Genomic DNA, 23,774 nt, shown 5'->3' with positions numbered 1-23,774 from the left:
TGGGGGGGGGGGGTGGGGGGGTGGGGAGAGTGGGGCAGAAGGATTGGCCTTATGGGCGGGCGAAAGCTCAGGGTGCTATGGTTACACACCCTGCCCCCACACACAGTCAGCCCAAGGTCCCTTTAGCTCCCAAGTGCTGGGCCTGGAGCTGAGGAGGGGAAAGGCTGGGGTGCCCAAGCTGGGGGCTCCTATGGTACACTAGGGTCCAGCTGCTAGTTCTGGCCAGCCTGGGGAGGGATGGGACTTCCACTTCCCCTGAATAGGCTGATCCCACGGTCAGGTCAGACTCACCTCTGGGAACCTCCCCCAGCTGCAGGAAGCTCTGCTACTGCTGGCTGGCAGCCCAGTTCTGAAGGCTGCACTGTCTCCAGCAGCAGCACAGAAGTGAGGATGGCATGATATGGTATTGCCACCCTTACTTCTGTACTGCTGCTGGCAACGGCACTGCCTTCAGAGCTGGGCTGCCAGCCAGCAGCCGCCACTCTCCGGCCACCCAGCTCTGAATGCAGTGTTGCTGCCAGCAGCAGCACAGAAGTAAGGGTGGCAATACCATATCATGTTACCCTTACCTCTGCACGGCTGGGCTCCCAGCCAGCAGCCAGTCCTCTTTGGCCGCCCAGTTCTGAAGGCAGCACCACCACCAGCAGCAGCACAGAAGTAAGGATGGCAATACCGTGACGCCCCCTCCAATAGCCTTGCGATCCCCCCACTACCCTGTTTTGTGATCCCCCCCACTACCCTGCCACCCACATACACACCTGGTTACAACACTGTGAAATTTCTGATTTAAATATCTGAAATTATGAAATTTAAGGTTTTAAAAATCCTATGACTGTGAAATTGATCAAAATGGGACCGTGAATTTGGTAGGGCCCTACTCATGAGTGCAGTCTAATTATTTAAGTGAGGAGATCAATCATATAGCAACAACTTTCAACCTCACTGCAGCTGAGGTATTTGGCACTACATAATGATGTACAGAGCTTACACAGGGATTGTGTTAAGATTCTGGGCATACTATGTGTGGTAAATAACACTCAGAGCACGTCCCTTTAGAAATAAAAAGTTTTGTTTAAGTGGTCCTGTATTAGAGGCAAAATTATTTTTTCCATTACTCACCCCGCCCATGGCCATAGTCCACAGTCTGTTGAATTAGAGGTGGTTTAGGAATTGATGATGGTACAGATGATGGAATGGGAGTATGACCTGGAGGAGGTATTTTCCCAGAAGATGACACTGTATGTGGCAGCACTGATTCTGGTTTACATAATGCATACTCCAAATTTGCTCCTTTATCTTCACTGGTATCCCAGAGTCCATGAAAAGAATCCTCATCCCAACGTTCCTGTTTCACAGCACCAGATGTTGGCTTTATTGCAGGAGCCTGACTTGAGGTTGTAGCTGAAGCCGGAATCGGAGCACCTGGCCTTGTCACCGGGGCACCTGGCCTCGTCACCAGGGTGGGCTGCCTGAACAACACTGGTGGCTTTATAATAACAGCAGGAGAAGGTTTGATAGGCTGAGATTCTATTGGTGTCTCAGGTGGCAGCTGAGAAGATGCCTAAACATGGGAAACATTTCACCCTATGTGAAAACAGTAAACAAAGCCCTCTGACCAACTTGTGTCCCATTAAGCCTTGCAACCTGACCCAAACACAACAGGACCCAGCTACAAGTGTAGGGTTCGGGTCAGGTCGGCTCAGATCATCTCCTCCTACCTGTGGGATTGGCATCATGGAAACGGATTCCGGGTCCTGCCACTTGGCTGCACTGTGTCTGCTAGGGAGTTATCACTCTTAAAAGTCACAGTGCCTCTCACTCCACAGCACACACAGTGCAGCAAAGCAGTGGTAGCTGACAGGAGTGGAGTACACAGCTGCTGCCACACCAACCCCGTGAGCAGAAGGTGGCCGGTGATTGATCACGTTCACCAGGCATGGGGAGTAGGAAGTCCCCCGCAGGACAACCCCCAAGACAAGGCAGTGGTGGCGGCAATACAGTTTCAGGGGAAAGTGTCAGGTCCGGGTGGGCCAGAAAAGGACTTGACACTCTCAGGTCAGGTTCAGGTCGGCTGTGCCAGGGTCAGATTCAGGCCCAGGTTGGTCTTTAAAATTGGGCCTGAGCAGACCTCTAGTCCCAGCTGAGAAGGGTGCTTTCATAACAGTCTGTAATTCACACATTCCTAATCATTAGCATTTTCAGGTCCCCTCATAGGAGGGCAAAACTACACACTGATATCCCAAGAAGAACAGCCATTCTGGATTGGTTGGTATGTGTCCACTACTTGAAACCTCTAAATCCATTAAGTCAAATATGAATAAAGTCTTAACGTAACTGTTCTCTCATCCAAAATGACCTTACCAAATTAAGCTCTCTCTTTAGCCAAAGCACCTTCCAGGCTGTTTCTCTCAGCTAAATTTTACTTTATAGATATGTGAAGAAGAATTGCCTCTAAACAGCAGCAGGTCTAAGACGGCATCTATACTAAAAATATATCCATTGCGGACGCCAGGTGCAGCTGAACCAGTGCTGAAAATGATTTAAGTGCAACTGTACACTAGAGTAAACCATATTCTGCACTGTTTCACAAGCCCTAATAGAGGACTGCTCAGAAAAAGCTGTGATCATGGTTTGGCCATTCTAGTCTTGCAGTTAAACTGTATTCAGCAACACGCACTGCCCACAATTAGTAAACTTCCTAGTATAAACAGAGCTTCCGACACTACAGTTACCTCTCTTGCTCTTGTGTACATACACCCTATCTACAGCTATTGCCAGCTTCTTGACAACTCCCAGCAAAAATCCACCCTCTCCAGAGTTAACACCAGCTCCTTGGCTCACCCTAGAGAAAACTTGCTTTCTGTTCAGCTAACATCAACCTCCTGGCTCTCCTAGGTTACATGGAAAATGTGCTCCTTTATTCACCACAAGGTCCATAGTCTGACCACCCCGCTCCCATAACAGATACAATACTCAACATGACAAATTAAAAGAAGCACTGTAAAACTTTGTAACAAAGGTGGAGAAAGCTACTAGGGGACAGGCTGTTCTAGATTTGATTTTGACAAATAGGGAAGAACTGGTTGAGTATTTGAAAGTGGAAGGCAGCTTGGGTGAAAGCGATCATGAAATGATAGAATTCATGATTCTAAGGAATGGTAGGAGGGAGAACAGCAAAATAAAGAATGGATTTCAAGAAGGCAGACTTTAGCAAACTCAGCGAGTTGGTAGGTAAGATCCCATGGGAAGCAAGTCTAAGGGGAAAAACAACTGAAGACAGTTGGCAATTTTTCAGCAAGGCATTATTAAGGGCACAAGAGCAAACTATTCCACTGTGTGGGAAGGATAGGAAGTATGGCAAGAGACCACACTGGCTTAACCAGGAAATCTTCAATGATCTAAAAATCAAAAGTGAGTCCTACAAAAAGTGGAAACTAGGTCAAATTACAAAGGATGAATATAAACAAATAACACAAGTATGTACGGACAAAATTAGAAAGGTCAAGGCACAAAACGAGATCAAACTAGCTAGGGACACAAAGGGTAACAAGAAAACATTCTACAAATACATTTGAAGCAAGAGGAAGAACAAGGTAGGCCCGTTACTCAATGGGGTGGTGGGGGGAAGATAACAACAGAAAATGTGGAAATGGCAGAGGTGCTTAATGACTTCTTTATTTTGGTTTTCATCGGGAAGGTTGGTGGTGATTGGATGTCTAACATAATGAATACCAGTGAAAATGAGGTAGGATCAGAAAAGGCTAAAATAGGGAAAGAACAAGTAAAAAATTACTTAGACAAGTGAGATGTCTTCAAGTCACCAGGGCCTGATGAAATGCATCTTAGAAACTCAAGGAGCTGACTGAGGAGATATCTGAGCCATTAGTGATTATCTTTTAAAAAACAACAAGGAGTCCTTGTGGCACCTTAGAGACTAACAAATTTATTTGGGCATAAGCTTTCGTGGGCTAGAACCCACTTCATCAGATGCATGGAGTGGAAAATACAGGAGCAAGTATAACTACATGAAAAGATGTGACTTGACTTACCAAGTGTGAGGTCAGTCTAACGAGACAATTCAATTGACAGCAGGATACCAAGGAAGGAAAAATAACTTTTGAAGTGCTAATGAGAGTGGACCATTTCAGAAAGTTGACAAGAAGGAGTGAGTAACAGTTGGGGGAAATTAGTATTGGGGAAATTAGGTTTAGGTTTTGTAATGATCCAACCACTCCCAGTCTGTTATTTTTCCTCCCTTGGTAGCCTGCTGTCTGTTGAATTGTCTCGTTAGACTGACCTCACACTTGGTAAGGCAACTCACATTTTTTCATTTATTTATACCTGCTCCTGTATTTTCCACTCCATGAATCTGATGAAGTAGGTTCTAGCCCACGAAAGCTTATGCCCAAATAAATTTGTTAGTCTCTAAGGTGCCACAAGGACTCCTCATTGTTTTTGCTGATACAGACTAACACGGCTACCACTCTGAAACCTATCTTTGAAAAGTCATGGAAGATGGGATAGATTCCAGAACACTGGAAAAGGGCAAATGTAGTGCCAATCTATTAAAAGGAAAATAAGGACAACCCATGGAATCACAGACCAGTCATCTTAACTTCTGTACCCGGAAAGATAATGGAGCAAATAATTAAGCAATCAATTTTCAAACATCTAGATGATGATAAGGTGATAAGTAACAGTCAGCATGGGTCTGTCAAGAACAAATCGTGTCAAACCAACCTGACAGCTTTCTTTGATAGGGTAACAAGCCTTGTAGATAGGGGGAAGAGGTAGATGTGGTATATCTTGACCTTAGTAAAGCTTTTGATACAGTTTCGCATGACCTTCTCATAAACAAACTAGGGAAATGCAACCTAGATGTAAGGTGGGTGCAAAACTGGTTTGAAAACAGTTCCCACAGAATAGTTATCAGTGGTTCACAGTCATGCTGGAAGGGCATAACGAGTGGGGTCCCGCAGGGATCAGTTCTTGGTCTGGGTTCTGTTCAATATCTTCATCATGATTTAGATAATGGCACAGAGAGTACACTTATAAAGTTTGCAGACGATACCAAGCTGGGAGGGGTTGCAAGTGCTTTGGAGGATAGGATTAAAATTCAAAATGATCTGGACAAATGGCCTGAAGTAAACAGGATGAAATTCAATAAGGACAAATGCAAAGTACTCCGTTTATGAAGGAACAACCAGTTGCACACATACAAAATGGGAAATGGCTGCATAGGAAGGAGTACTGCAGAAAGGACCAAAAGCTAAATAGTGGACCAAAAGCTAAATATGAGTAAACAGTTAACGCTGTTGCAAAAAAAAAAAAAGCAAATATCATTCTGGGATGTATTAGCAGGAGTGTTGTAAGCAAGACACGAGAAATAATTCTTCCACTCTACTCTGTGCTGATTAGGCCTCAACTGGAGTATTGTGTCCAGTTCTTGGTACCACATTTTAGGAAGGATGAGGACAAACTGGAGAGAGTCCACAGAAGAGTGACAAAAATGATTAAACGTCTAGAAAACATGACCTATGAGGAAAGATTGAAAAAACTGGGTTTGTTTAGTCTGGAAAAGAGAAGACTGAGGGGGGACATGATAACGGTTTTCAAGTACATAAAAGGTTGTTACAAGGAGGGAGAAAAATTGTTTTTCTTAACCTCTGAGGATAGGACAAGTAGCAATGGGCTTAAATTGCAGCAAGGGAGGTTGAACATTAGGAAAAAACTTCTTAACTGTCAGGGTGGTTAAACACTGAAATAAACTGCCAAGGGAGGTCATGGAATCTCCATCACTGGAGATTTTTAAAAGCAGGTTAGACAAATGCCTGTCAGGAATGGTCTAGATAATACTTAGTCCTGCCATGAGTGCAGGGGACTGAACTAGATGACCTCGAGGTCCCTTCCAGTCCTATGATTCTATGATAAATACAAATGAATGGCAAAGCTCTGCTGGAGCCACATGCGGCTCTTCAGAAGTTAACATGCGGCTCCTTGTAGAGGCACCAACTCCTGGGCTGGAGCTACAGGCGCCAACTTTCCAATGTGCCGGGGGGTGCTCACTGCTCAACCCCTGGCTCTGCCCCAGGCCCTGCCCCCACTCCACCCCTTCCCACCTCCTCCCCTGAGCCTGCCGTGCCCTCACTCCTCCCCCATACCCCCAGAGCCTCCTGCACGCCACCAAACAGCTGATTGGGAGGTGCAAAGAGGGAGGGGGAGCCACTGATCGGCTAGGCCGCTGGTGGGTGGGAGGCACTGGGAGCGGGGAACTGATGGGGGGCTGCTGACGTATTATTGTGGCTCTGTGGCAATGTACATTGGTAAATTCTGGCTCCTTCTCCCATTCAGGTTGGTCATCCCTGGTATAAAGCATACCACACATCCAAAGTTAGGCAGCAAGCCTCTTCCTTTATGTACATTTACATAATACATTGCATTACACGTTTTGGGATTGGCTTGGCTACTCTGTAGGAAGCAATCCCTGTACAGCATGCTCTGTCCATGCACTGTCCATATATGACTTACTCTTTACCTAGTCTTTGCTCCCAACTTATCTTATTCCATTATTTTTTCCATTATAAATAGTTCCCCCTTACCTTAGCTAGTACAGACATTCTGTTTCCAGGCTGTTGATCTATTTACCTCCCTAACCCTGTTTCCCACGAAATGAGGCCTCACCCATGTCCAATTACTCATGTCAAGTCAGGCCTACATATGGAAAGCACAGTTTGTGTACACTGAAGAAAAAATTACTCTTCTAGCTTCCTACACAGAGCCTGTGCCAAAGGTTGCTGAGAAACACAGAAGTTGAGTTGCTTCAACATCTGGAAAACAGACAATCTAGAAGAAAATGGGTGAGCAGATTTCATGCTCTTCTGCCAATCAGTGTCTAATATTTATTTACCTACTTCATGGATGTGCTGATAGGATTCGCTCATGTCTGTAAAATGATTTAAACAGTTTTAGCAGTATGGTGATTTAAGTAGTATATTATTATACCCATTATTCAGTGGGTGCTTTCCAAACACAAAGGAGGGGACAGTCCCTGTTCCAAAGAGTTTATAATCTAAAACAGTGGTTCTCAAACCCTTTTTTCCCTGCGGACAACTTGAAAATTGCTGAGGGTCTTGACGGACCACTTAATGATCTTTCCAAATGTTGTTTGTACCGTTAACTAACTATTGTAAAGTGATTTGGATAAAAGTGCTATATAAAAAAAACTTATAATAATTAACTTTTTTTTGTTCTACAAATAAAAGCACTCAACTCATATTTTAATATCAGTAGTCTCACCTTTCTAATGTGATGGATGTGTCCTCTCTCCCTTGCCGCAGCAGCCACCAAGCTGGGGCTGGGAAGGGGGGGAGGGTCTCTCCTCCTCTCTCCCCCACCACAGCAGCCCCTGAGCTAGGGCTGGGAAGAAGGGTCTACCACGGCAGCTCCCCAGCTGAGGCTGGGAAGGAGGGCCATCTCTCTCCGGCAGCCGCAGCCCTGGAGCTGGGGAAAGTCGACTGTTTCTCTGGCTTCCGCAGCCCTGCATGTCCCAAATTCCCCTACCCCCTCTTCTCACCCCATTGTTCGCTCCCATCTACCCCTATTCCCCCCAGTGCCACCACCTCACCTTACATGTCCGCCTTCTCCAGGGTCTAGATACCTAATTAGTGGAGCCATGCCTGAGCCACTCCACTAATTAGGTGGGTGGCCCTTCATTCTTTCATGTGCGGCCACCCAGGCGTGCACCTTAGAGGGAACTATCTGCAGACCACCTTAACGGAGCTTGCGGACCACTGATGGTCCGCGGACCAGAGTTTGAAAACCTCTGATCTAAAAAGATAAAGAGATGAAGGACAGGGGAAAGGTACACAGTGTTCAAGCAGAGTGATCTGGGTGACAGGGCAAAACTTCTTAATTTAACTTTTTAAAAGTGTAAAATTAAGATATCTTCTCCTATCCTCCCTACAAATAACTGAACTACTTTGATCCATATCAATACTTCAGATTAACAAGTATGTGAAACACACACATACAAATATACAAGAATATTGTATCAAACAAATGTACAGTAGAACTTCACTAATCTGAACTACTGGAAGGGAGAGCCCAGTGCAGGTAAGTGAAGTTTGTAGCCCAATGAGTGCTGGGGCAGAACACCAGCACCATCAGACAATTATAAATGTCCTACTCCTTCAGGGGATTACCTGAATGCCTGGGGCATGCTAGGAATTGATATGTTGCTCCCACACTGGAAAAAGCATGTCATGTTCCCCCTGGTCTATGAGAAGCATGTCATTAGACACATTACTCTTGCCCCCAACACAACAGCAGAATCTCACTGGCTTGTGTTTATATCAACTACAAGCTCAAAAGTTCTTTTTCCATTTGGGTTTGTAGGTTACCAAAATACAGTTTTGCGAGATTTGACTAAGTGTAAAGTATTATTTAATGAGTTACCTACCTCAGTTTGCTTCGCCTCACCATCAGAAGCCAGGAAATATCTATTTTAGCTAGATTCTAGATTTGAACTAATGTTCACACCCAGGTGAATTATCAACAGCATTTCATTCCTTTAGCACAGATTTCATTTACCTGAAAGGCACGTGGCCTTGTAGTTGTGGTTTGTGATCTAGAAGTTTCCTGTGATGAGAGTTGGGGCATGTGGGGATCAGGCACAAACTCTTTCAACTTCTGCAGCTGTTCTTTTTGTTCCCTGCACATCAATCACAAAAGTGTGTTACCATTCTGTGGCACAAATGCACGGTTAAAAAAAAAGGCAGGGGGGGAACCGATACTTACATCAACAAAATATATTGTAGTAGTAGTAAGAATCAATAGCCACTAAAGAGTTTACGACTGGGATAAGCTAGGACACAAGCAGCTGGTAGCACCCCAACAGCCAGCATACTGGGAGAGACTTGACTTAGATTGTAAGCTCTTTGATGCAGGGACCATCCTTTTGTTGTGTGACTGTAGGGTGCCTAGCACAATGGGGTCCTGGTCCACGACTGGGACTCCTAAGTGCCACCTCAATACAAACAATAAATAATAACAGCTGCAACAACTCAGAGCTCCCCTAACATCCAATGTTCCTAACATCTGGCTTTGGAAAAATGCATTGGTTGGCAAATCCAGATCAACACACAACTGATACCAGACTTGTCAGATGCACAGAGAACAGATCTAGTTGAAGACACCTGAAGTTGAGAGAAGCTATTCTCTATATTTCTACTGCTGCTTCTGTCTCAAAGCATCATCAGAAGGAGTCTTATCAATTTCAAGCCACTTACACTGCATTGTTCTGCTTAGGAACTGCTCTTTCTTAAGTACGCAATGAGAAGAGTCAGCATAACGTAGAAAACACAACTCTCAATATGGTTTGATACAAAAGGGTGACTTCCCCAGCATTAACTTGAAAACTGAGGAAAACAGTCAACAGAATCTTCTTTAATTGAACCCTTTCTTTGGCGCTGTAGAGAGAATCTGCTTTCACATATGAAGCCTTCTTGTTTCAGTGTATCAATTTATTAGACCTTAAACACCATTCTCTAAAGCACAAGTGACAAAGTCCCTGCCAACCTGGTGTATTAAACCAGTTCCCATGACAGATTAAATTCTTCAGAATCATAACTTCCATTCACTTTTTGAAAATTACATTTCCAGCACTTCTGGTTGCAGCTAAAACCTTCCATATGGGAATACAAGGTATATCATCTTTATGAGTGTGAAAACAGAACAGCTTCGAGAGAGAGAGAAAATGCCCCCATTCATTTCAACGTGTTTTTAACTGAAACCTAAGGACGACAAATGTCAACAGTAACTGTTTAACTGTTCATCATTTTAGCATAAAATCCAGCTTGTGCGATTATCACCCTAAGGGGTGCAATGGCAGATGCAGGAAAGTGGGGGCACCCCACCCCCTTGACTTTGTCTTTACCAAATATTGCTCCCTCATTGATCTTCCTGTTCCCTCTGGAGGATGAACCATGACGCTCTGTTCTTAGGTCTATTCCTCTTCTTTCTACACTCTTCTCTGAAAGACCTCATTCATTTACGTTCCAATTTATAAGTTTACCTCTTCCTTTTTTGATGTTCCTTCCTACAAATGTGCATGACGCACCCACACCCAGGGTATCAGTGCACCATCCAAGCTTTTTCTCTCTTTATATTACACCATTATGGTACCTCTGAATGTTTCCAGTGGTAAGGGATTTTGGAAAACGGTTTGGAAGAATATTTTGCTGTTTATTATTGCTCGGCCACTCTTCAGGATTCTTGTGATAATGATGTAGCAGAAATTGTTTTACATTTCATTATGCGGATAGTAAAATCCTGCATCAAGCTCATTTTGGAGCTATGGGTTGACTACATGATGAACATAGCTTTTGCTATGGGATGCCTGGAAAGGGGCAATCTCTGAGATCTTCAGTTGGCTGGGCCCTGGTTTATTACATTTGGATTTGGATGTGGACAGAGAGCCACTGCAGCAAGCAGAGAACTGAAGTGGCAAACTCTCATCAGGCTCTGTTGCCTAACGAGTGGACCATGACATTTTGAACCAGCAGGTGAGGGGTTTTTTTTTTTTGCCTTCACACATTCAACCCCAGGTACAGCACATTAGAATAATTGAGTTTTGCAGTGATAGCTAGTTGTATCACCGTGGACAGATCCACATCTAAGAAGCCATGCTCCTGACTAGCCAAGGATGTAATAAAAAGCATATTTTGCTACTGTTATCATCCAGTAATCTACGGACACTGAGGAGTCTAGTAGCATCCCAAGACTGCATATCACTGTAACTGAAAAAGTAGACATCTTCAGTTATTTACTAAGTGCCAGTGATGTGCTGAACACTGTACAAGAAACAGAAAAAAAGATGCTTTCTCTCACAAGCATCTTAAAAACTTGAGGACCATGCTTCACTTTGGCAAGTTCTTCAAAGCATTTTCTTCTTCCCACCAGTATCACCTCTGTCTTTCCCAGGTTTTGTTTTAGTCAACTGTTTTTCATTCAGCAGCAATGCTCTCTCAGGTACTGAGATATCTGGATGATAGCATCATCTACAGAAGATCTGCAGCTAACTGACATCTGCATGTTGTTAGCATTGGATCCGTAGTATCTCAAATCTTCCCTAGAATTGTAATTTAATAAAGGATGGCAAAGTTGAATAGAAGGATAAACAACATTAAACCCTGAGAGAGTCCTCATGTGAAATCTCTCTAGGAAGTGCAATAGCCCACATGACATGACAGGAATGAGGGAAGCCAATTTAATGCAATTCTGCTCATCTCACCAGGTCACTCAGATGAGTCATCAACACTTCATAATTAAAGGGTGCTGGTCAAGGGTGCAGACAGATCTAACATCAGCATGTATGTGTACCAACTGTCTTTGAAAAAGAGGAGATTTTCCATCAGTGTGACCAGTGCTGTTTCTGTTCCATACGCTGGTCTAAAATCTGTCAGGGAAGATTCTAAGATATTAGCAGAGGTCAAGTGCTGCTGGAGATGGCTTTTCACCAATACGTCAATCACTTTGCCTGGGAAGGGAAGGTTATCAGCAAAGTCATTGACGTTGAGTGATGGTTTCCTGAACACACGCTGGACGACTGCATGTTTCGGGAAGGCTGATAGGCTGCTATCTCTGAAGGTGTTAATGTTTCTATGTCAACAGTAGACTCAAGTGCACCTGACTGGCTGCCACCAACCAAGAGGGGTACATATAGGATTTCTAAGAACTGGAGATGCCATCTTTGATCCAGTCAATCTTTTCTCAGTATACTTTACAAAGTTCTTCACACTGGGTGATGCTAGATTTCAAATGAGGGAAGGCAGTCAGGAACCATGATAAAAAAAATAAGCACTGTACAAAACCAAATTAATCCATATTAAATGGATTAAGATCTGGCTAACTGATAGATCTCAAAACATAATTGTTAACAGGGAATCATCAATAATTAGGAAGACTCTACAAGAGTCCCACAGGGATCAGTTGTCAGCTCAACTCTGTTCAGTATTTTTACCAATAAATTGCAAGAAAATATAAAACCACAGCTGATAAAATTTGCAGATGACAAATATTGGTGGGGTGGCAAATAACCAGGAGAACAGAACTACATTTAGGAACATAGAATGTGGGCAGCCATATTTACTGGACATGTGTGCGTGGTAGTGAGAGGTGGAAACCTCACGAAAGCAGTAACTCTGAAAAGGACTTAAGGGTCACTAGATAATCCACTGAACATGAGCTTCCACTGTGAAGCAGTGGCAAAAAAGGCTAACCCAATCCTTGGATGCATAAACAGGGAAATGTTAAATACATAGAGAGGTGATATCAACTTCACATACAGTACAGGTGAGATCACTACTGGAAAACTGTGTCTAATTCTGATGTCTAAACTTTAAAAATGGTTGTGAAAAATTGGAGAGGATTCAGAGAAGTACTACAAAAATTAATTTGAGGTCTGGAAAACATACGTTACATTGAGAGACTTACGAGCACAATCTATTTTGGTGATCAAAGAGAAACTTAAGAGCTACTAGATCAGAGTCTTTAAGTACCTACACTGGAAGTAAACATTAGACGTTATGGAACTCTTTAACCTAGCACTGACATAACAAGATGCAATAATTGGAAGTTGAAGTTAGATAACTTCAAACTGGAAACAAGACAACTTTTAAATAGTGAAACACTAGAACAGATTATCAAGGAAAATGGTTAGTTCATCATTATCTGGAGTCTTTAAATCAAGACTGGCTGAAAGTCAAAGGGACTTAGGTGCCTAACTCACTCAGGCACTTTTGAAAATCTCAACATGGATGTCTTTCTAATAGGATCTAACTCAACAAGTTATTGGTCTTGACACTAGTGAAAAATTCCCTCAACTGGAGGAATTACTGGATGAAGTTCTATGCTCTGCATTATACAGCTATGACTAGACAAAATCTATGCAGGTCATTATGCAGAACAGTTCCTTTGGATAAAATTTTGCATCTGCTATTGTGTAGAAGGATTTATTGGTTTCTCTAATGTCTGCAGCATAGGACTACAGGAATTCCTTGCTCAGCAGTCACGTTAAAGCTACTGGACAACAGGTGGTTACAGAGATCATCAGCACTCTGATTCCATGGTTGGATAAAATTCTCCAATATAATGTTCTGGAAGCTTGCTGAGGTCATGAATCTCCAAGGGCAGACCAGCACAGTCAATTTGTCTGCCTGGTGAGAGACAGAACCGCAGCTCCTCTCTGGAGGAGGAGATTATCTGACCAGGAAGTTGCTGACCAGGATTATGTTACCTATGTCTACACTACAACCTAGACTAAAGATCAGGTCTAGTATGCATGTGGGGACAGAAATGCATAATAAACTGAATATAAAATCTTGGTCCTAGGTGCTGGAGATATTATTCACATGGATACTTAAATCTCCTCACTCAAAGAGTCATGGAGACTCCACTACAAGGCTGGTTAATAAACCTGTTAGGTCCAATAAGAAGCCAAGGTCGTGAGGCAGTCTACAAACCAGTAGTATTGCCTTGCTGACTCTCAGATTAAATGACCCATTTGACAGATTTAATTTTGGGGGTCACCTGTACATTCTTGCAGATCTGATTACTTAATATTATCCAGTATTCTTGCTCCTCAACACAAACTGAATATGGCAAAAGAAGTTCCTCATCTTTCCCCAAACACCTTCCTCTTCCTTTTCCACTGACGTTGTAAAAACCATAGCCTCCCAGTCACTCAGCCTTATTAGTTGTGTGTGATTTTCCACGCATCTTCCCTCTTCACATATTGGTAAATTCCTGCTGCAATTTCCTGTATGTTATCTAAAATAATATGATCTTTCCTCTGTTCTTATGAACAAAATCCTTATACATGCACTGGTTCTTTTTCATTTTGACTACTCTAACCTCCTCCTCTCTGCCCTTGCTAATTTCCGTATCACTTACCTCCAGCGTTTTCAGAATGCAACAGCTAAAGTCATCTTCAGGCACTCATTGGCTTCCTCTTAACTTTTATATCAAGTCAAAATTTTTTGTCCTCATTTTTACAGATCTTCACAACCCTGCTTCTGCCTACACCCTAGGTATTTGCAATGTTCTCATCCTCTCATATGGGTTCAGTTAAAATACAGTGATAATTGAAATGGACTAAAGGAAAATTAAGATAGTAATATCTTGGATTTGCACAGAATAAGAAATCCAAATGCTTCAAGCCATACATTCATCACATCTGGGGGTGAGGAAGGAAATTATTGCCCTCCACACAGTACTGTACAATTGAATGAGTTTAAAAGATCAGATGGCCTAGGGGCAGCCCCTTGAAGCATCATGTATTGGCAACTGCAAGAGGCATAAGGACAGAACAGATGCAATAATTGTCTAAACTGATAAAGCAAAACCTATGACCCTACCTGACAGTATTTAATACAATTCTATGGATTACTTCAGATAAATTAGCAACTTTTTTCCCAAAAGAAATTACAAGATTAGCCAACTCACCGAAGCATTTTCAGCTCCTGGGCAGCCTTCAGGATTATTTCATGCTGCCTTTGACTAAGGACCATTACCCCTCCAAGTGACTGTTCAGGGTCCAGGTTTGGCTCTGCTCCCAGCATGTCAGATGAACGTGGTGGTGGAAGGGGTGGATCAAGCTGATCCCCCAAAGGTCGTAGTCTGTCTGCTTCATCAGGATACCATCTATCTGACAACCGTTCCCTCTCCCAGTCAGTCCTTTCAGGAAGGTAATCTCGCTTCTCCCTTGACGTATCATGCCTCTCTGGATACTCTCGGATCCTCAACTCTCCCCTGTCTCGGAGGTCTCTGTCATAGAGATCCCTATCTCTTTCCTCCCTCCACCGGTCCTCATGGTACCTGTCCAGAGGTGGAAGTGGTGGCAAAGGTGGAAGAGGAGGAATGTCCAGGTCATGACTCGGTGTCTCTCTGTCATCCAGAGGTCTCAAATAATCTCTGTCCCATTCTCTATCTAATTCTCGATCATAAACATCCAAGGGTCTTCCAATCCTGTCCAGATCTCTATCCAGCTCCCTTTCCCTTGGCCTTTCCCAATCATCCCACCAAGTGTCTCGTCTGTCAAGATCAGAAGACAAAGGAGGGAGAGGAGGAAGAGGTGATAGTGGAGGCAATGAAAGACGGAGTGGTAACCTGTCATCTCTATCATATGGATCCACATGATCATCCTGAATATCTGTGTCATGCTCTCTCCAATATCGATCTCTTTCCCAATCATCCAATTGTTCGCGCTCTAAAGGATGGGAATCTCGTCTATCTAATGAAGGTTCCTCTTGCATTCTCTCCTCTTCGTGACTCCAGGGAGCCCTGGTTGGTTCCTCTCGATGATACAGAGATAATTTCTCAGAGTTGTCTCCTAGGCGGATTGGTTTATCAATACTGCCTGTTTCAGGCCTGCCCATTTCCCTCTCCCGGCTACCTGATCGCCTGACAGAACCCCTCTCCCGACTTCCTGCCCGCCTGCCAGGACCCCTCTCCCAGGTTTCAGCCCGTATGATAGGACCTCTCTCCCGGCTTCCAGCCCGCATGACAGGGCCCCTCTCCCAGCTTCCTGACTGCCCCCTATCCCTGCTGTCTGCCCAGCCAGCTGGTTCCTTGTCTCGGCCAGACAACCCTCTCTCCCGGCTGCCTGACCGCCCAACTGGCCCCATCTCCCAGCTGCCTGACTGCCCATCTGGCAACTTCTCCCTGCTACCTGACCGCCTATCCAGCTGCTCCTCCCGGTTGCTCACTCTCTGGATCATCCCCCGGCCTCGGGTGGCTGCCTGTCTGGGCAATCCTCTGCCTCTGTTTGTTAGCCCCCTGCCTCGGCAGTCATCCAGCCTGCCCTGCCCCTTGTCGAGGCCGTCGTCCAGCCTGCCCTGCCCCCTGCCTCGGCCGTCGTCCAGCCTGCCCTGACCCCTGCCTCGGCCGTCGTCCAGCCTGCCCTGACCCCTGCCTCGGCCCTCGTCCAGCCTGCCCTGACCCCTGCCTCGGCCCTCGTCCAGCCTGCCCTGACCCCTGCCTCGGCCCTCGTCCAGCCTGCCCTGACCCCTGCCTCGGCCGTCGTCCAGCCTGCCCTGACCCCTGCCTCGGCCGTCGTCCAGCCTGCCCTGACCCCTGCCTCGGCCGTCGTCCAGCCTGCCCTGACCCCTGCCTCGGCCGTCGTCCAGCCTGCCCTGACCCCTGCCTCGGCCGTCGTCCAGCCTGCCCTGACCCCTGCCTCGGCCGTCGTCCAGCCTGCCCTGACCCCTGCCTCGGCCCTCGTCCAGCCTGCCCTGTCCTCTGCCTCGGCCCTCGTCCAGCCTGCCCTGACCCCTGCCTCGGCCCTCGTCCAGCCTGCCCTGACCCCTGCCTCTGCTTACTAGTCCATTGCCTCTGTTATCTTCTGGCTGAACCAGACCTATACCCTGATTATTTTCTGATCCAGGTAGTCCTTTACCCTGGCTATTTTCTGAAAGGGGCAATTTACTATCTGTAGATTTCAAGTCTTTATTTCCTGTTACAGGGGATGGAGGTAAGGCTGCTGTTCCTCCTGTTCTCGGAGGAATAGTAGACTGCACAGTTACAGGTGTACTGGGAAGTGGTGTTGGTTTTTGATTCTGAATGGATGGAGGTTGAGTAGTTTGTTTTGTCTCTTCTAATTGCTGTGCAGGATCCTGAGAACTCCAAGTCCACTTTTTAGGCCGAGGAATAATTTTTTTGACTTTAGCTTTGGGTGGCTCCTGCTGAGCTTTTGTCAGGTCCTCAGCTGGCTGAACTGGACCAGAATTCTTTGCATCTGTATCAAAGGGAATTGGCGTAGACTGAGTTCTATTTGCCAACTCCTGGTTGACAGCCACATCAGCAAAAGCGTCTCTGTTTTCTGTTCGGGACTCTGCTTGAGATTGCTGTTGAGGTTTGGGCCCCCTCCACTGTGACCCGCTTGGTCGGGAACTGTGCATCTGTGATGTACTTGGGGAAGTATAAAACTGTGCTGCTGGCCCCCGGGGGACAGTCCCCCATTTGCTTGAAGACTGTCCATCTGAATTCTGACCTTCAAATCTTGGCCTCGGCCCTTCCAAGTGCTGGCCTTCAAAACGAGGTCCTCTCTGTCTTGGCCCTTCAAATCTGTCAAAGCCTCTTCCCCGAAGTCCATCAAACCTACATGTAAAACAAGAGACATATTCAAATGAACAAATTAAGTGAGAATTTTCTAGAAGATATTTTCACTTTATAAAACCACTTTCATGCAAACACCTCTGTGTGCCTCATATGCAAACCCCATTAAATCAGTACAGAGACATGGAAAAATGCACTTCAATTTCACACTGCACAACGGAGAGTGACATAAGTCACTTGCAGACTCAGCAACCTCTAGGAAATAATGTTAGATGAGCCACAAAATAATCAGTGTCATGCCCCATTGTTGCATCAATATGTGACATTATGTCTCTGTGCTGGCTCACATCTGGGGCATCATTCATAGACACGTAATGGAAAAAAACATCCTGCTTATGTGAGAGCAGCAGCAGCATTTGAACCACTCTATACAGATAGTAGTGGGTGAAAGTGTAAATTTCAGCCATGAAGACTAGTTCCGGGAGAAACGTTGACTTAAAATCTTAACTGGAAATCAAGTATGTTATTTTAACATGTCTTGTGTTTAAAGCTCCAGACTGGTGCTCAGAAGATCTAGATTCTGTCTCCAGCTCTGTCCAGATTCACTGTGTGACCTTGGGAAAGTCACAATTCCTCTGTCTCTTGCTACTCCAACAGCAAAATAGTGGTATTTCCCTACCACACGAGGGTGTGGGCAAAGATAAATAATGTATGTGTAATGATCAGATACTATGGTGCTGCGTACTACATAGAAAAGTCTATAAATAAAATATAAATAGATAAATAAAATCTAGATATAGAATTTAAAATATTATTAAACAGTAAGTGGAGCAAGCTTATGATGTTACCCTGGTCTGGACAGCTTTATGTGTTTTCTATTTGTACAACTGTATTTTATTCACATTTAGTTCACCTACAACTACCGTGGCCCAAAAATGTGGGGAACTGGATAACAAATACAGCATGAAGTGAAAGGATTCATGCAATAGGAGCTAAAGAGGCATATCTGGTCAAAAATCCACTTTTTAATTAAATGCCCAAATACTGATTCACATAACAGAGCAGATAAAATCAAAGCATTTTACACAGGAAACCTTAAAAGGAAATGAAAGTCACATTACTCAGATGTTTGTAACTTACAATGTTGAATCTTGAACCAATGCAAAAAAGCAAAAAGAAACAAGGCAGTTGAAGACTACAAGAACAATCAATTACTGGATCTTGTTTCTCAAAAAGTACCAGGGTTGGAAACAATTGCTTGTTAGCATTGAGGAAACACACACTATGGGAAAGGCAACTTTTCAGTATTATAAATGATTGATCTATAACTCTAGAAGTTTGAAATATCAGCTGCTAACAATCACTCTGGATGTGAAATGGGAGGTGATGGGAAATGATTGCACACAGAATGATATTACTGTGAAGTCTACATATCCTGCAAGGACTAGAAATAGTTTGCTGGAAGAAGCAACAACATTTTCAGAATTGTAAACCTTCCAAATATAGATTCATGACCAGTGATCAGAAAGAACAGATTTCAATTGCTGCAGATTTGATACCTCTTAAAGTGTGAATAAGCCATTCCTAAAATGAGCTCTTAGGCCAAACTACACAGATCAGCTACATAATGTACCTTTAAAAATAAATCTTATTTTTTAAACAAGTCTAATTGTTCATTGACTCAAGAGGTCATCTGTCAAAAAAAAACCCTGAAAAATTAATTTTTCCCCTTCCCAAAAGACACAGGAAACAAAATATAAATGTATGAACATTGTGGTATAATACAAACCAACAATAATCAAGAAATTCAAAGCTAAGGCCAACACTCAGTGCTCTCACATCCTTTTAAAAACATTGGAGCTAAGTAACACCAAACATAAGAACGGCCATACTGAGTCAGACCAAAGGTCCATCTAGACCAGGGGTGGGCAAACTATGGCCCGTGGGCCAGATCCCTGCCCTAAGCCCCCTGCCTGTACCTTGCACCCCTCCTGCACCCAGCCCCCCCAACTCCCTGTCCTAAGCCTCTGCCTGCACCTCACACCCCTCCTGCACCCCAACTCCCTGCCCTGAGCCCCCTACTGCACTGTGCACCCCAACTCCCTGCCCTGAGCCCCATCATACCCTGTACTCCAATCCCCTGCCCTGAGCTCCCTCCTGCATTCTGCACCTCTGCTGCACCCCAACCTCCTTCCCTGAGCCCCCCATGCACTCTGCACCCCTCCTCTGCCCCAATCCCTTGCCCTGAGCCCATTTCTGCACACCGCACCCCCACCCATGCTCCCTCCCACACCCCAACCCCCTGCCCCAGCCCTGCATACAATTTCCCCACCCAGATGTGGCCCTCGGCCCAAAAAGTTTGCCCGCCCCGATCTAGCCACGTATCCTGTCTTCCAACAGTGGCCAATGCCATGTGCCCCAGAGGGAATGAACAGAATAGATAATCATCAAGTGATCCATCCTGTTGTCCATTCCCAGCCTCTGCCACAGAGGCTTGGGACACCATCCCTGTCCATCCTGGCCAATAGCCATTGATGGACCTATCCTCCATTAATTTACCTAGTTCTTTTTTGAACGCTGTTATAGTCTTGGTCAAAGAGTTCCACAGGTTGATCATGCGTTGTGTAAAGAAATACTTCCTTTTACTTGTTTTAAACCTACTGCCTATTAATTTCATTTGGTGACCACTAGTTCTTGTGTTATGAGGAGTAAATAACATTTCCTTATTTACTTTCTCCACACCAGTCATGATGTTATAGACCACTATCATATCGGCCCTTGGTCGTCTCTTTTCCAAGCTGAAAAGCTAGCACCACTCTTTTAAGGGCTTGTACACACTAGCGCTCACTTTGTTATAACTTAAGTCACCCATGGGTGTGAAAAAGCCACACCCCTAAGTGATGTTAGTTACACCGACCTAAGTACCAGTGCAGACAGGCACTTCTCCCCTCCAACATAACTATGGCCGCTTGGGGAGGTGGAGTAATTATGTTGGAGAGAGAGCTCTCCCCCGTCAGCATAGAGCATCTGCACTAGCAGCGCTATATAGGTGCAGCTACATTGGTATACCTGCATCACTGTAGCGATTCTAGTGCAGACGAGCCTTAAGAAACCTACAGTCAGTAAGTGTGCTGGAACCCTGAGGTGAAAAGAGCAAAGAATGAAAGAGCCTTTTCATACCAATATAGTGAGGCAAAGTAGCAGCTCTGAGTTTCCCTGGCATCTCTTCGGCACACCCTTCATCAGAAAATGTAGCTGGGGTTTAGGATTCAAGCTACTTTATTTCTTGATTTTACAACAGCATCTAATTTGTTGGTAGTTAGGTATTAGATGCTCCAAGTCTATAATAGTTGGATACTTGCCTGAATTCCTTTCACAATGCGTAAGTTAAAGTACTACCTAGGGAAAAGAGCACGTATTGTGATTGTGCCTACAGATAACTTTAAACATTTTTGAAATAGATGTTTCCAAACTGTCCTCCAAGACAGAGGATCAGCGTAGCACTTGCTAGGGGGTTATGGTGAGATAGTTTGTCATATCGCACTGGCTTTTCTCTAGGTTTCCAGATAACTTGCATTAAAAGAAATTAAAAATACAGGAAATATTTTTCTGCCTCTTTTCCATATGAGCAATTGTTGTAGTTGTAAAAGGGACGCTATGTGCTTCAGAATGGAGATGTGTGGGTACACAGGACAATCTCGCTAGAAAGATGTGACCTATCCTAGATAATGCCCAAGTCTCTGACTTTGCTTTCACTAAGGGTATGTCCTACACTATGGGCACTATAGCAGCACAGTCGCCACGTAGACACTTGCTATACCAATAGAAGGGGTTTTCTCATCCACATAGGTAATCCATTTCCCTAATAAGCAGTAGCTAGGTCTACAGAAAAAATTTTATATCAACATAGCCACATCTATATTGGGGGCTAGGTCCACTTAACTACAGTGATCAGGGGGGTTGAATTTTTCACACCCCTCAGTGTCAATCTAAATTTTAAGTGTAGACCAACAAGGCATAAGATAAACACAGTGAACAGTGCACATAATTTATTTTCAAAAACCCACGAAACAAAACCCACTATGCTGCACCCACAATTTCCCCTGGGGAGAGATGACAAAGAATGAAGCACATGTGACAGATTTTCCTCACACTGTTTAATGCACAACTGGCACTATAGGTACTTTGGTGATGACAGCAGTAAATGAGATGAGGATGTGTATAAACTAAAGGAAAAAGACCTACCTAGGACCTCTTGGTCCTTCGAAGTATGTGCCTCTGGGTGGGTCTGGAAGCAATCCACCTGATCTCACTGGTTTATCTTGAACGCTGGAGGTGGGGGGTATATAGGTTGAAGATATTGGAGTAGAGGTTTTCAGTTCTCCAGATGCTGGTTCAGATGAGACAGAAACAAATGGTACAGCTTGCTTATCCAGATGAACTTGACAGTTTCCTTGGTCTGAAGAGTCACCAGATGTAGTTATTTCAGAATGACAAGGTAAAGTTGCAGATGAGCCAAGTAGTTTAAATACAAAAGAATCAGGAATAGGAAGAAGAGCTGGCCTGGTTGTCTTAGCGGACTGGAAAACCTGAAGACTGGACGTTGGGGGTTCAGATGAGTTAGACAACTGAGGATCAGAAGATAGAGATGGGGGAACCTGCGGAGGGGTGGCTGAAGGCAAAGATGGAGGCATAACAGGCATGCCTCCTTGAGAGGTTTGAGAGCATGGAACAAAAGGAGGTGGCAATGCAACATTCCCAGTGTATTGATTCTTCATGTTTCGAAGTGAGTTCACCTTCTCCTGCAGATGGGACTGAGTAGCTTTCATCTGTCCCTGCCATGTTTTCCACTGTTTCTCATACTCCTGAAGCTGATCTTTGTGAGGATAGGTCTGAAGTTGATCCTGCCATCCTTGGAATTCACGCTCCCACTCTTTGTGAAGTTGTTGAAACTGTTTCTGCTGCGTCTCATAATGCTGCAGCTGCATATCCACTGACATTGTCTGCAAGAAAGAGAGATACAAATGCTGCAGAATACATTTTTAGTTCCTTCTGAAGCAACATGCTTGAATATCACCCTCTGCCCAATCTTCAGCTTAAACAGAAGCTTGAGAGAAGAGTTACATAGAAACAGAAGCAAACGAATCCTGCCTGGTATATCTCCAACCTATACATTTTAGTAATAGATAAGGGCAAACACTTCCATACAAAAAGCCCACATCACTCTAGGTGGGAGGACCGGGAAGTGGGGAGAGTATAATTAGCAACAGATTACTTCTGCATACAACCAAACTATTTGGGGCTATTAATAGAATATCCTCCATCCCTACTGAATCACAAATCAATCCACAAATATTCTAATATATGTAGCAAGCAGCCTTGTTTCCCAAGCTCTTCAATTTGTTTCTCCAAGCACATAGCAATTCAATTTAAATGCACTTTCCTTCACATTCGAGAGCACCACCTCGAACACTAAACCAGGTATACGTTGAGTAAACTGTAGTAGTCCTCCAAGTTTGGGCTTATCAAACTTGTTTATCTAACAAAACAAACTAAGAGAACAATCTCTCATTACGCTTGTAATAACCTACAGCTAGTTAACCTACAGCTTAATGGGACAAAATTGGGGGGCCCAGATAATCTTCATCCAAGAATATTAAAGGAATTGGCACCCGAAATTGCAAGCCCATTAGCAAGAATTTTTAATGAATTTGTAAACTCAGGGGTTGTACCGTATGATTGGAGAACTGCTATTTTTAAGAAAGGGAAAAAAAGTGACCCGGGTAACTATAGGTCTGTTAGTTTGACATCTGTAGTATGCAAGGTCTTGGAAAAAATTTTGAAGGAGAAGGTAGTTAAGGACATTGAGGTCAATGGTAAATGGGACAAAATACAACATGGTTTTACAAAAGGTAGATCGTGCCAAACCAACCTGATCTCCTTCTTTGAGAAGGTAACAGATTTTTTAGACAAAGGAAACGCAGTGGATCTAATTTACCTAGATTTCAGTACGGCATTTGATACGGTGCCACATGGGGAATTATTAGTTAAATTGGAAAAGATGGGGATCAATAGGAAAATTGAAAGGTGGATAAGGAATTGGTTAAAGGGGAGACTACAATGGATCCTACTGAAAGGTAGGTACTGAACTGTCAGGCTGGAGGGAGGTTACCAGTGGAATTCCTCAAGGATCGGTTTTGGACCAATCTTATTTAATCTTTTTATTACTGATCTCGGCACAAAAAGTGGGAGTGTGCTAATAAAGTTTGCGGATGATACAAAGCTGGGAGGTATTGCCAATTTAGAGAAGGACTGGGATATCATACAGGAGGATCTGGATGACTTTGTAAACTGGAGTAATAGTAATAGGATGAAATTTAATAGTAAGAAGTGTAAGGTCATGCATTTAGGGATTAATAACAAGAATTTTAGTTATAAGCTGGGGATGCATCAATTAGAAGTAACGGAGGAGGAGAAGGACCTTGGAGTATTGGTTGATCATAGGATGACTATGAGCTGCAAATGGAATATGGCCGTGAAAAAAGCTGATGAGGTCTTGGGATGCATCAGGAGAAGTATTTCCAGTAGGGATAAGGAGGTTTTAGTACCGTTATACAATGCACTGGTGAGACCTCACCTGGAATACTGTGTGCAATTCTGGT

General features: G+C 44.1%; 1 protein-coding gene across 7 annotated transcripts in view; it reads right to left on the bottom strand.

Moving 5' to 3' along the window:
- Positions 1 to 23,774, bottom strand: part of LOC144266013 (YLP motif-containing protein 1-like) — a 140,618-nt gene that overhangs the window by 105,082 nt on the left and 11,762 nt on the right. For all 7 annotated transcript variants that reach the window (XR_013346402.1, XR_013346403.1, XR_013346401.1 and 4 more), the window contains exons 4-7: positions 21,358 to 22,115; positions 14,503 to 17,154; positions 8,590 to 8,710; positions 1,120 to 1,561 (exon numbers count right to left, since the gene is read on the bottom strand). Coding sequence is in view for 4 of the 7 variants with exons in the window: in XM_077819140.1 (XP_077675266.1) it covers positions 1,120 to 1,561; positions 8,590 to 8,710; positions 14,503 to 17,154; positions 21,358 to 22,115 (3,973 nt within the window). In the remaining 3 variants the exon portion in view is untranslated. The remainder of the gene's footprint in view (positions 1 to 1,119; positions 1,562 to 8,589; positions 8,711 to 14,502; positions 17,155 to 21,357; positions 22,116 to 23,774) is intronic.

Source organism: Eretmochelys imbricata, chromosome 6 (genome assembly GCF_965152235.1).
Source record: "Eretmochelys imbricata isolate rEreImb1 chromosome 6, rEreImb1.hap1, whole genome shotgun sequence".
Taxonomy (NCBI): domain Eukaryota; kingdom Metazoa; phylum Chordata; order Testudines; family Cheloniidae; genus Eretmochelys; species Eretmochelys imbricata.
Note: the sequence above shows the minus strand (reverse complement) of the source record. Positions and strands in the feature narration are given on the sequence as shown.